The 13,033-nt window shown below is 37.2% G+C and overlaps 3 protein-coding genes across 6 annotated transcripts; 1 reads left to right on the forward strand and 2 right to left on the reverse strand.

Moving 5' to 3' along the window:
• Window positions 1–2,202: 2,202 nt before the first annotated feature.
• On the reverse strand, window positions 2,203–8,120 carry LOC128877847 (putative glutathione-specific gamma-glutamylcyclotransferase 2). The gene is made up of 4 exons (XM_054125443.1): window positions 6,915–8,120; window positions 4,876–4,911; window positions 4,169–4,431; window positions 2,203–3,137 (listed from the first exon to the last, which is right to left on the reverse strand). Exons 1-4 carry the CDS (start codon window positions 7,077–7,079, stop codon window positions 2,864–2,866), a joined length of 738 nt encoding a protein of 245 aa, XP_053981418.1. The 5' UTR covers window positions 7,080–8,120; the 3' UTR covers window positions 2,203–2,863.
• A 1,268-nt stretch (window positions 8,121–9,388) lies between these two features.
• Window positions 9,389–11,463, forward strand: LOC128877845 (angio-associated migratory cell protein). 2 transcript variants are annotated; one of them, XM_054125440.1, is made up of 8 exons: window positions 9,389–9,546; window positions 9,633–9,854; window positions 9,925–10,181; window positions 10,264–10,408; window positions 10,480–10,676; window positions 10,742–10,939; window positions 11,004–11,185; window positions 11,262–11,463. In XM_054125440.1, exons 2-8 carry the CDS (start codon window positions 9,677–9,679, stop codon window positions 11,332–11,334), a joined length of 1,230 nt encoding a protein of 409 aa, XP_053981415.1. In that variant the 5' UTR covers window positions 9,389–9,546; window positions 9,633–9,676; the 3' UTR covers window positions 11,335–11,463. The 2 variants fall into 2 exon arrangements, with proteins under 2 accessions (XP_053981415.1, XP_053981417.1); XM_054125442.1 differs by having other exon boundaries at window positions 9,427–9,546; window positions 9,647–9,854.
• LOC128877848 (UPF0598 protein CG30010) lies at window positions 11,325–13,025 on the reverse strand. 3 transcript variants are annotated; one of them, XM_054125446.1, is made up of 5 exons: window positions 12,803–13,025; window positions 12,223–12,378; window positions 12,067–12,115; window positions 11,776–11,996; window positions 11,325–11,704 (listed from the first exon to the last, which is right to left on the reverse strand). In XM_054125446.1, exons 2-5 carry the CDS (start codon window positions 12,283–12,285, stop codon window positions 11,465–11,467), a joined length of 573 nt encoding a protein of 190 aa, XP_053981421.1. In that variant the 5' UTR covers window positions 12,286–12,378; window positions 12,803–13,025; the 3' UTR covers window positions 11,325–11,464. The 3 variants fall into 3 exon arrangements, with proteins under 3 accessions (XP_053981421.1, XP_053981419.1, XP_053981420.1); XM_054125444.1 differs by having other exon boundaries at window positions 12,218–12,378; XM_054125445.1 differs by having other exon boundaries at window positions 12,223–13,025.
• Window positions 13,026–13,033: the final 8 nt, after the last annotated feature.

Raw genomic sequence — 13,033 nt, forward strand, 5'->3', positions numbered from 1 at the left:
AAGGCTACGAGCTAAGCGGCAGCGCTCGTACGCAAACAAGTAACTCGACGCGCATCGAAGGACATTGACGCGGCCGCCTAGCGCGTACCCTTCGCTACCACGGCCGCTCCAACGGTGTACTCGCGCTCTGATTGGTCAGGGTTTTCTCTTAATATCTCCTTAACGAAACCCCATCCGACATTTTTGCTAAGGAAAAAGTTGTTTCAAATCACCTCCCGAACCATCCCTTTCAAGGTGTTACAACATTTTTGGGACACCCTGTAAAGAACAATAGACAGCTGTTCAACGGAGAATCTGTTTAACTTATCGTAATACACCTTTTCCGTCTCCACAATTTGTTAATAATTTGTGCATTAACGACGCAACGTTTTAAATAATCATTTACTTCTGACAGCTTATCGATTGAAAAATCTCTGCTATACAGTTGAAAGACACAACGATTTGAACAAAAACAAAAATTGAAAATTCAATAATTTAAATAGTAACGGAAAATACATTTGTTACGTCGCTTAATATATTTAATCTAAATTGAAAGAATTTGAACTCAACGTGTTTTAGCTCTGTGGTATAAAGATGAAATTTGCGATTGTGATATATTTGTCTCTGTGTGTGTGTGTGTGTGTGTTATAGCAGAATAATGGAAGTTGGATAGCAAAGAATTTTGTAAGGACTTGTGTTGGAACTGGGCGTTTCGAAACGTAGAGACGGCGTTGCGAAGTGGAAAATGTGGGAATCCGAGAGAGGGGGACATCCCGAAGGAATAGATCGATGTTTCGGTCTGTGTAGTAAGGGACGCCTGTTGATATAAAACGGGAGTGGGTTCATTCATGAAAATGGCGAATCGGTGAACGCGTTACACCATCCTGAAATATATATAATGACTACAGTAGTCATAGGCAGATTATATGACACTAGTTACAGGAATGTATGCAATCGTGAACTTTGTTAACTCTGTACCGATAGCTGTTGGACATATAATTAAACTTAATAATATTTTGTTATTTTCATAGCATTAGTATTATGTAACAGTAGTTTATCTATTAAAATCGTTCTTAAATTAATATTTATATAATACTTCATAATTCATATAATGATGGGAGCATACAATACTACCTCGGAATAGATAACAAAATATTAGTTGTCATGGAAAAAAGCTGATTAATAGGCTACTGGTCGATAAAGTTGTCATTATTTAGCGTAATTATCCAGGCATGCGTAGACATAGTAAAAATAGAAATTTATCAGCAATGCGTATACATACTATACATATACAGTTTTATACGCCCTTCGACGTTACGATATCTATCTGTTGGAAAGCTCGAATATTCGAGCTACCGCGAACCGAGCCGAGCTGACAATGAGACTCGATTTTCGAGCCGAGCCGAATACTCGAAACCAAAGAGTATTAGATCTTAGATCAAAAGGATTAGTCTAATACTCTTTGCTCGAAACAAGCGAGGCGCTCGATTCGAAAGCGACTAGCTCGGAACTCTAGCGGCGCAAAGTGGAAACTATTTCACGACAAACTTGGGTGCTTCGCCGAGAGATGGCGCTACATTTTTCGGTATTTTTATTTATTTAAAAAACTTGATATCAGTCAATTATTAGTGTGCAGATCGACAATTAGATGTTGGATTACATAACAGACAGTTTTGCGAGTACATATTACATTAATTATGTAGATATAGCGATTCAGAACAGAATAAGGCTGCAGCGCTACTAGCGATAAGTATTGAAACGAGTAATTTAATTAGCTTCTTTACCTGTATAATGTAATCCATGGTGAAGTACATATCAAACTGTATCTGTGGGGTATAGAATGTAAGTTGGTACAACCTGTAAAATATGTAGGAAAACAACAATGACACAGTTGAGTTTTCAACTATATGTTTTACTTCTAAAAGGTATTGTGATCGTAAGTAATGGTAATTTTAATATAAAAGTAAACGTACACATATATATTGCAATATCTTCAAGAGGTTAAAAACAACAAATTATAATTTTGTATCAATTATTACATGATCATATTTTTTGTGTAGTTCTTTAAGCTTACCGACTCGGTGGTTCAATTGAACAAGCTTCCCAGAATCACCACCTTCAAACGTAGAGAGCGCTGTAAATTCAATAAATTTCTCGCGAGATCGGCAAACAGAAACTTCTATTAGCCTAAGGTATCTGATCATTTTCTTTAAATAAAAACTGTTTATAACAAAGAAAGTATTTAATTTGTGGTCCATCTGAAACCATGGTGCTAACAACAATATATGGTTACATGTATCAATATTTTTTGGAATTGCAAATACTTGAAATTCGATAAAATTGGTTTAATACAGTCACGTACACGGCATCGTATTCATACAGCTTCGCTTTCATACATTGATTTCTCGCGGGTCGATGTATAAAATTTTATATCCTACGTCACCTTATAGCTAAAAAGAAAAGAAAATAATAGTAGGAACGACCGTTTGTGCTATTACTTTCCATAAATTAATATTAAGGCACGATTCTGCTTTAGTCGATCGCCACCACGAGCAGTATCCAGCACGTCCGAAAATAAAAGCGGCACGTGTAACGATATATTTAATTCAGTCAACACTTAGCTGCCGAAATGTTTCTCTATTCTTAAAACATAATCTTTACGATAGATAACACGTCTGAAAACCAAGTTTTCTCTTCCTACTAGTCAGTTCGTTGTTTTCAGGCAATAAACACTCTTCGACATAAATATCAACGAAAGATAATACAAAATATTTCCTATATTCTTTTCCATCGACTGTATGCTGCCATTATCTCGTTAAACTTTGCGCAATTGTTTCTACCTTATATCTAAGTATTCGATAAGTATTAACGAAACGTGCCCGCGTTATATTTTAAGGCAGCGTAAAGTCTTGTCAGGTACTCGTAAGTTGAACTGGAACGTGTTCTCTCTGGGATCGTTGGCATCATTGTCGTCATCAAAGTCCTCGTCGCTTACGTCAAACTCATCGTCATCGAGGTCTATGTTGAAATCTCGGTCACCCATCAGCAACCTCACACACATATTTTCCTCCTTTATCCGCGAGCGCACCAGCAACTCCAAAGTAAACAGATGTTCGTCGTGAGCCTCTGGTAAATAACGATGCATAAATTCCGCTAATCTGTAATCAACGTATGAAATTACAATGACGTACAATCTTCTTTATCTACCGATTTCTTAACGTTTCATTCACCGAACATCGAAGCTATGGGAGAGAGAAAAGGAATGTCACTTTCCTGAGAATACAAAAAATTCTATTAGATCCTCTTGATGGTTGAATGTTTGTAGTATATCTATAACTTTGTTAGTGAATGTAATTAAACGGACTATGTAAATACTGTAACAATATACTGCAATGTAATGTGTTTAGTCCCGTCTTAGACTCTTAATCGTGGCTATTGACTCGAGTACTTCAAATATATTAGTCCTATGTATACATAATCTATTGTAGTAGGTAGAGAGAGGCTAAAACTGGGCCTTGGCAACAGTGGAGAAGTTGGAAGTGCTGAGTAGGATGTTTGATCGGTGTGTTGATATGGCAGGCGACTCAAAGTAAATATAAATAAACGGAAGGCTGAACTTCGAACATAATTTGTGCCTATAAACATTTGTTATTAGGCGCTATCGGAACACATGATTGACGTTATGCTCTGCCATACGACATTGACAAATCTATATCGTAATTCTTGGTTTTATCTTGAAACCATGTCTTAGTCCTGTCTTTGAAAAACATTTTAAAGTACTTTATTCTTATGGATGCGAATACTATAATGCCTGTGAACATAAATTGGTGGTCTTATTGCGGTTAGTTATAAGAAGGATAATAATTATAAAATCAGCCAGTAAGAACAGAGACTAAGAAGCATTTATGTAAAACGTTTAGAAGAGACAATATAAAAAGAGAGCAGCACATTGTAGTGCGAAGTACTTCTACGAATGTACGCGCTTTAATTTAATAAACAAACAAACAAATAAATTGGTGGTGTCATCTAACGTCAACACTAGGTACTATTCCACCATAGACATTTTACCATCAAAAGGGTTGACTGCAGGTTTAAAAATGATTTCTTTCTGAAATCATGATGAATTGGACTTTTGGGAGCCCGATTTTGCGTTTGTAACGCGTGGCGTAAAGATTTTACGTGAACACACCGTAAAAGATACTCGACGTTGTGTCCACTTGGACCCGAGCACTCGAAAATTTGGGCGGCAATGCTGTTTAGCGGCGCCTCCCCCAGCCAGTGTTCGTTTCTACAGGTGGCGATGAAGATGATTACGGATATTTTCTTGTACCCGTCACGGCTGTAGAACGTTGACGACGTGGTGATGTACCCCCCAAGTTTGCACTCGCGGTTTTTTAAATATGGCAGTGCCGCGTTACTGTGAACTTGAAACGCCCGTCCGTGAACGATACCCTGTTAACAAAGCCATCGGTTCCGTTGCAATTTACATATTGGAAAATAAACTAACGAACATGGATAAGATAACGTTAGTTTTTGTAACTACACGTATGTTCGATAAGTAGATCTTCCGTAAATATGCGTTGGGAAAACTGTTGCGAAAAATTACGCACAGTGAAACTTATCGTTCTATCAAATAAATGTGATATTATCAAAGTTTAATGATAACTCTAATAAATATAACTTCTAAACTAAACATGACAGACTAGTGGTTTGCGACTATTGGTTTTCTAATAAATTATATCGAAGAAAGACATGGAGATAGTGTAGATATTTGTGGCCAGAACGCACAAGGAATATTGCGCAGAAATAATCGCAAAGTGTTCACGCAAGGAAGCATGATTCGTGTAAAGTGGACTTTAGCGAGTTGAAAGAACGGTCGATCTCGTTAGTAATTACCTCTTTTTCTTCCACCAACGTGGCCACGCGTCCGGGCTGCAACAGAAAGAACAGACGAGCGTCGAATAAAGATAAGCCGACAGCGTTTGAGCAGGAATATAGAAAACAATGAATAGGAGTTTGTACCGGCAGTGTGACGTAAACGCGTAACACAATCACGCGGAGGGCGCAATTGTGCTGTCGAACGGTATCGGTTTCTACAAGTTGCAACTGGTTTCACGTTGATCGAGATGCAATACTCGTAATCGGAAACCAAGAGAAATCATAGTCATTTAAATCGCATGCGCGGCACAGAGGGAATTAGAGTGAACCGTAAGACACGGGATCGCGAACTCGTTTAACGTAAATCGTAAAGAAAGAAATCGTCGAATCGATAGCCGTGAGAAGCAGGGAGAGGTTCAGACAAAAGAAACAGTTTTCGCGAACGCGTCACGTTTCAGGCACGCGAATGATTCTCATTGTTGCAACGACGTCGAATCGATTGGAGAAATTAGAACGGCGAAGTAATTACGTGAAACTTTATCTAACTTTTATCATTCTTAATAGAAACATCCGCAACTACTTATGAAGTTACAGGCACACGCGTATGCGTGAATTATATTCGAAACGGTGTGGGCTAATGCACTGCTTCTCAACAGAGATGGGCAAAAGTCTAGACTTGGAATAAATCCGAAGTTTGCTGACGTGTTTGTCTTGTTTCCTCTGTTGAACATTTTCCAAAAACGTGTCCTTGTAACCTGGCGTGGATGTCAGCCAAATTTTTGTAAAAGCATTCACGTGGCGAGTTCATGACCAAGGAAATAAAGCGTAGAAATAGAATATCTCGGGACGCACCACGCTCGACAAGCTACACAGCCATCCAACAGGAAATAATTCGAAGATCAAACGCGACTACTTACGCATGTACTTTTACGTTGTTGTGTCTTCTGACACGTGGTAAAAGTTTTAAAATTGTACATGGCGCGCATTAGTCCCGCGTTTAGTATTCTACGTACTGCGAAATATTTTATTTGTTTAGTCCAGTAAAGTTTTCTGTGCATTCGGATTCTCGATCTTTTATCGAGTGATTATATCGGGTGAGCATTTCCTGCAGACAGCGAGTCTCGCACGTTATCGAGACTTCTATCTATTAGGTTATCCCAAAAGTTATTCTTTTATCAATTACTTATTATTCGAATAAAACTTTCCTCATTTGTTACTCGAACATGTAAATGTTTACGAGAAAACGAAATAAATATTGGTTATTTTTCTCTTATAATTACAAATATTCTGTAACACAGGGTATATACAGGGTGTCCCAAAAATGTTGGAGATCCTTGAAAGGGGTGGTTCGGGAGGTGATTTGAAACAACTTTTTCCTTTGCAAAAATGTCGAATGGGGTTTCGTTAAGTAGATATTAATGAAAAAAAAACCGACCAATCAGAGCGCGCGGATACCGTTGGAGCGGCCGCGGTAGCGAAGGCTACGCGCTGAGCGGCCGCGTCAATATCCTTCGATGTACGTCGAGTCACTTGTTCGCGTACGAAAGCGGCTACCTAGCGCGTAGCCATCGCTATCGCGGCCGCTCCAACGGTATCCGCGCGCTCTGATTGGTCAGTGTTTGTCCGTTAATATCTCCTCAACGAAGCCTCGGACAACAATTTCGCTAAGAAAAAAGTTGTTTCAAATCACCCCCTGAACCACCCTTTTCAAGGACCTCGAACATTTTTGGGACACCCTGTAGATGCGTATAGATATATCGTAAGAAAGATCAAATTAAGGAGTTCGAAGGTTTGTACATTAATGAACCAAAATGATGAGTAAGTATATTTGTTTAGACTAGAGTTATAAACGATTGAAGAGACACGGAATTAATTTCTACACCTAATGCAATATTAGCTAAGCGACTAAACATGTTTATCAATAATTTTCAACTGAGGTGTACAAATACGTATGCTCCAAAACCGTGAATAAGGAGACAAAGAGAAAGTAAGGTGCGCAAAGTTTCGTCCGCAAAAACTGACAGTGGTGATTGCAAGATGTCGCTGGTAATGCTTACTTTTTCGATTGTGCCGCGATGAGTGGTGTTGCCCTGCCAAAATCGCCTCGAGAATCCCTTCACGTGTCCTACCATGCTCTTTCTGTACTCGAATCCTGGGTGCCAGCACAAGGATCCGTATCCGAATACCCAAAACTCATCGTTGCCGTTAATGGTATCTTTCATTTTAAAATGCAAAAGCGTAAACAAAAATCACAGTCGCCCTTTTCTCCGCCGAACGTCGCATCCAACTTTATATCTTCGATCCAACCGTGTTACGTTACGTTTACGTATCCTCTTTTTCAATCATCACAGACGTTTCGCTTTCATATCAAAACAACTTTAAGCGAATAATCGTCGATTCGTTTCCTCCGCGTTGGTGCGCGTGTTTCAAAATATTTATTACGGCCCACGGAGATGTTTAAGTGTTTGGAGATCAACATCTAACGACCCTCGAGCGTAAACGATTCCAAAATCCCACTAATACTGAGTCTTGTATCGACAAGGCTGTTACTTCGCTTTAATTTACTTTAACTTACGATGAATATAAATAACGAGTATAAATTTGCTTCTATATGTGGAATTCTAACGTTCTTGTATCTGAGCTTTCGATAAATGCAATTAACATTTCTTGGTTGTTCCGTTACCTCGAATAGTTGGAACGTGAGTGGTCAAGTCAATTTGACAAATGCGCGGCACGTGGCCCGACTAATGCTTTTATCGCGGCGACGACTGAGGCGCTTTAAAGCTCGATTATTAAGAAACTGTCAACTCCCTCCACAACATTCTCGTTTCCTTCCTCCCACTATCCTTTTGCGAGTTTGTTATCCTCTGGTCATCGAGAAACGTACGATTCGTCCGATCACGTGTTCGTTCGCTTTTCTCAGTAACGACGATGCCATCCTTTCCAATAATAAATATCCCTCGTTTTATCGGGCGAGGCCTTCTTTGTTAGTTTTTTTTTTTACGAGAGTCAATCAACCTTCCGAACGTTCATAAAAATTTCCTTTGACAACTTTCCTCGAAGGGGAGTGGCCGAATCGAGTGTTCGGTGATCTAATTTTCTGAGTTCCTTTTTTATCGAGGTTCCCGTAGACAGAATCGATCGGTGGAATTTTTCTAAACGTTTCATTGGAAACGCTGTGGGTCGAATGCACGAAATTTTGTAAACACGAGACGAGACGTCCACCCCACTCGAAAGCTTGACTGAAACTGCTGGAAACTTGCCGGTCCGTCTGCTCCCGAAAAGAGACGGAAGTAGGTGACGAGGAGGGTTAGTACGCAGACCGCGGTAGAGGGAAGGAGAAGGAGATTGCTCGGCGAGCGAGTGGGAGAACTCGGATGAGACGGCTGATGAAACACGAAGTGCGATTGACGTACTCTCGAAACTCTAAAGTACGCGAACAGTATTTGCCGATTATTCAATTTCCGGACAATAAATGTGATTGCTTGACAATTGTAACGCAACTGCTCTACAAATATTTTGCTAAAAAATAAAAATAAAATAAAAATTGAACAATTGGTTTGAAATAATATGTTTCGTGTATTTATTGCGGAATTCATTTGTTGATACCTTGATCGGTAAATGTTTTTATTTATGCATTAACAGTTGACTATCGCGTTTTCTTTTTTATTTGGGGGCGGAGGGGGAGACAGCTGTTTGTATAGGTGATAGGTACGAGATAACTTGATGCTGATTTCATTTGTTTACGAATAAATATGTAATTATTTAATGCATAATGATTTGTATTCTTCTTTTCGAACACGCGTTATCCATTATTTACTCGTTACAACGTGTCAATTAATCAAAATGCAACATTTTGGAATTAAAAGAAAGAGGTACAATGAACGCATTTGATCATCGATAAATGTTCGATTTTTATACTCGATCGATATTTGATGAATACAAATGTTTTAACGCTATACGGCATAAGATAAGCAACACATAGTGGTGAAATATGGGACTACAGTTCCCATTCATCTTAAAAATAAAAACAAAAACAAAAACAAACGTTCACGCCATCTATGATCGTCTGTTTACAACAGAATGGCATTACCGACCTAATTACCCACCAGACGGTCGAAGCCAATATGGCGTCGGATTAACCAGCTAAATACGTAAAAAATGCTCAAATTTACACACGCGTATCTTTTTAACTGTTGGATTCCTAACATTTTAACTTATATTTTCGTAATCTAGGCATCAAAAATTACTAAATGGTACAAAAAAAAGTTCATAATTTTTGGTGCTCCAAAGTAAAGAGCAGCCAACGAAAACAAACACATCAGCGAAATTCAGATTTATTCGAAGCCTAAAGTTTTGTCCATCTCCGTTCGCAACAAGCTCATAGACGAAAGAATCTGATTTCTTTCGTCCATGAACTAGCTCTCTTACAATTTGTTACCTTTGTAAATAAAACTCAGAAAGTGACCACGAATAAAAAAAGGGGGGGGGTGAGCACCACTGATTCTATAGATACCAACTGTACGTTGTAAAAATTCCCTAAGTTTCGGTAGCATGCGATTTTCTAACCTAATCAGCTTCAGCTGGTGTCAGCTGGTGTTCGTAAGAGTCAAGTGTTGTTGACGGGTGTTTGAATTTTTAATTTTTTTCAAACGATACGCAAGACTTATTTCAATTATACGGACAAAGGTAATAATTTATCATGTAGCAAGCACAATGATCAAGTATTGACAATATTTTCTTTATTTTACGTGTATCCTACCAATTATGTTTAGAATCCTTTTAAAAGGTAGACCTGTTGCAAGAGATCCAGAAGGATATGCCTCCTTCTCCAAAAATGGATAATCTAATGGAAGACGAGGATATGATATGCATGGATGAAGTAGAAGAAGTGATAGAACTAGATAATTCAGGGGATATGGATGATGAAGATGGAGCAGGAGAAGATCCTCTGGTACAAGAAGACGCGATTTGCGTGTTTAGAGGTCATAAAAAAGGTAAAAAGAATTCCAATTGCTTTGATACATTAATATAATATATGATTTTCCTTTTATTTTAAAACTTTAGGGGGTGTTTTCTGTGGATCGTTGACTAAAAATGGAGAATTAGCTGCTACGGGAGGTGAAGAAGATAAAGCTTATATTTGGGATACATCAACCGGGGAAATTATTCTCGATTGTTCGCGTCAGTCGGATAGTATCATCTTTTCAGAATTTAGTCAAAATCAAAAATATATAGCTGTTGGAGATATGAGTGGAAGCATACAAGTTTGGGAGGTAGCTGAAAAAAACCACTTCTGGTGTAACGACATAGGTGATGTGACGGTTGGTCTTTTCTAGTTTCAATTACAGTATTTTGTTTGATTGCAAATGACAATACATTGAAAAATTGTTCCTGGTATTACAGTGGATGAAATGGCACCCTGTTTCAAGTATTTTACTTGCGGGAACTGTAGTTGGAGACATATACATGTTCAAAATACCAACTGAATACGAAAAATTTTTTCTTGGGTATGGATGTCGAGCAGAGACTGGCACAGTATTTCCAGATGGTATTCTATTCTCAGATTGTTTTTGTATTACAATTGGAGAAATTATATCTTAATTGAATGTAACTTTTCAGGTAAACGTCTTGCGGTAGGTTACGAAGACGGCGTGATTAGAATAATAGATTTGAAAACGTCTGAAGAGATATCCATTTCTTCTCCACTGGGTCATTCTGCTACAATAACTACTCTTGATTGTCATTCAGATAATAATTTACTTATTTCATCGGACGTAAGCGGAAAGACTATACTCAGTACAGCTAAAACAAGCAAGGTAATTAAAATTTGAATATTTGTACTTAATGCGAGAATTGAAGTAACATCATTTAAAATTCTCAGATAATTTGTGTTCTGCAAGATCTGAATAACGGTAAACGGAATAGTATTGCTAATACTGACGAAGATGCTGAGAGCAGCAAAGGAAATAGTGATAGCAATTGGGTAGAAACAGCTGCTTTTTGTAAAAATCCCACATTTCAAGTAGCTGCAACTGGTACAGTCAATGGAGAAATCTTTATCTGGGATATCTTAAAACAGGTAATACTACTTTTTCAGGAATGCAACCTTATTCAGCATACTGATTTCTATTCCAACTATTTAGGTACTCAGGCTAAAAATAGAGCAAGAAAGCGGTATATCTAAATTGCTATGGAAAGGAAATACGCATGTCCTGTTTTCAGCAGGATTAGATGGTATCCTTAGATGTTTTGATGCAAGAAATGGTCAATGCCTTCGATCATTTAAAGGACACACAGCAGATATTCTTGATCTATATATATCCGAGTAAGTTAATGTTATTAAATATTTTTTATTTATATTAGAATGTGAACAAGAAAGAAAGTAAAAATAATGTTTTCAGAAATGGAGAAAAGGCATTGACAACTTCCGATGATTCCACGGCAAGAATTTTTGATATTTCCTCTATATCTTAACGTAATTTATTACATAGAGAAAAATATAAAATCTTTATTATTATATAAAATATATGTACATTTTATGAAAGTTCTTCATATATGTTGTACTTTGTTTTCTTTTTTAATTAAAGGCAAAGTTTAATTATTTTTAGCTGGTAGTCTGCATTATTTTATCCTTACACCATTCGGTATCAAGAAAGTAACTTTTATTTTTCCACAGAAAATGTGTTGGACTATGTTCTTCACCTTTTTCAAAATTGAATAATGTACTAATCTCAATCGCAATTTTCGATCTCACTAGACCGATTCCTCCCACTTTCTCTGGGGCAGGATGGTATACTCTTCCAGACTGAATATTCATATATAATTTGTCTGGATGAAATGGTACCTATAATGAATATTTTATTGGAAATCAAAGCAACTGCATAATTGTTTAGAAAATCTTTAAACTAAATGTACCATTAGCAATTCTTCTGCATGAGCATAACCAAACCAATCCTCCTCTTTGCCAGTTTCACTATTTTGTTTTCCAACAATTTTTGTGAATACTATTGGCAAATCATCGCATCTCACAAAGTTCCTCTCTGGACCACAAAGAGAAACATATGGAAAATATTTGGTGTATCGTCCTGTGTCATTTTTTTTCAAGCGCTTGAAAAAGAATGCCAGAAATTTTTTGTCTAAAACGATACATCTTGTATGACGTACAAATAGTAACATTAACCGAGTTTCTGTATTGTCAACGCAAACCTTTGAAACATGAAGTGAAATTTTTCATGCGAGCATCATCCAGAAACAACTACAGCACAAAAAATAAACAAATTGTAATACAAATATCATTGATACTTCTGCATGTTTGTAATGGTAAACATTTTTTATCTAATCAAAAAAGAAATTGTACCATGCCTTGGTGATCAATGTAATAAAAGTATTCTCGAACTCTAGGTTCCGGTGATTGTCCTTGCACATATTGTCCACATTGTCTTTTAAATATCTTAGAGTAAACTGACTTTTTAATTGTGACCACACGTGGATGCAAAAATGAGAACATTTTAAATTGATCTATTAATAAACAGTTGACAAATAATTTAAAATAATTGCTATTTACAATTGCAATAAACAAGTAAATTTGTAATTTTAATAGTAAATTAGATTACGATATGCACAACACAGACTTATTATATGTATATATAATACATATATGGAGATAACTGATCATCTCCTAAGAATCATCGATTGTCATTCACCGTAATGGTTCATTCGCATGCGTGACCCAAGTCAGCTGATGATAAGATGTAGAATTTAAATATATCACTAGTATCGCTATTATTTAAATAGCAAAATTACACAAATACTTTCATGTCCGATTAACAAAGAATCCGTAAAATGAAACTCGAATGATATTCGAATACTCAAATAATCGAAGTTCGTTTGTAATATTCGAATAACTCCAGGGCCAGTTATAGTTCGAACATTATAACCTTACTTTGAAACATTCACCGTGTGTCACAAACCGACGTTATGTCATGCACGACGTAACAGGTATACGTCACGTAATAATACGGCTTAACCTAATAAGAAAATTAACAGGCCACGATATTTCCTCCGATAATGCTTTAACGTCTGTTTATTTAGTAGGTAAGTCGATCGTGTTTACATAAAACGCGACCATCGACACTTGCCACGGTCGATTTCAATTGACTGTAGAGCTGGTGAC

The sequence above is a fragment of the Hylaeus volcanicus genome, chromosome 6 (genome assembly GCF_026283585.1).
Source record: "Hylaeus volcanicus isolate JK05 chromosome 6, UHH_iyHylVolc1.0_haploid, whole genome shotgun sequence".
Taxonomy (NCBI): Eukaryota; Metazoa; Arthropoda; class Insecta; order Hymenoptera; family Colletidae; genus Hylaeus; species Hylaeus volcanicus.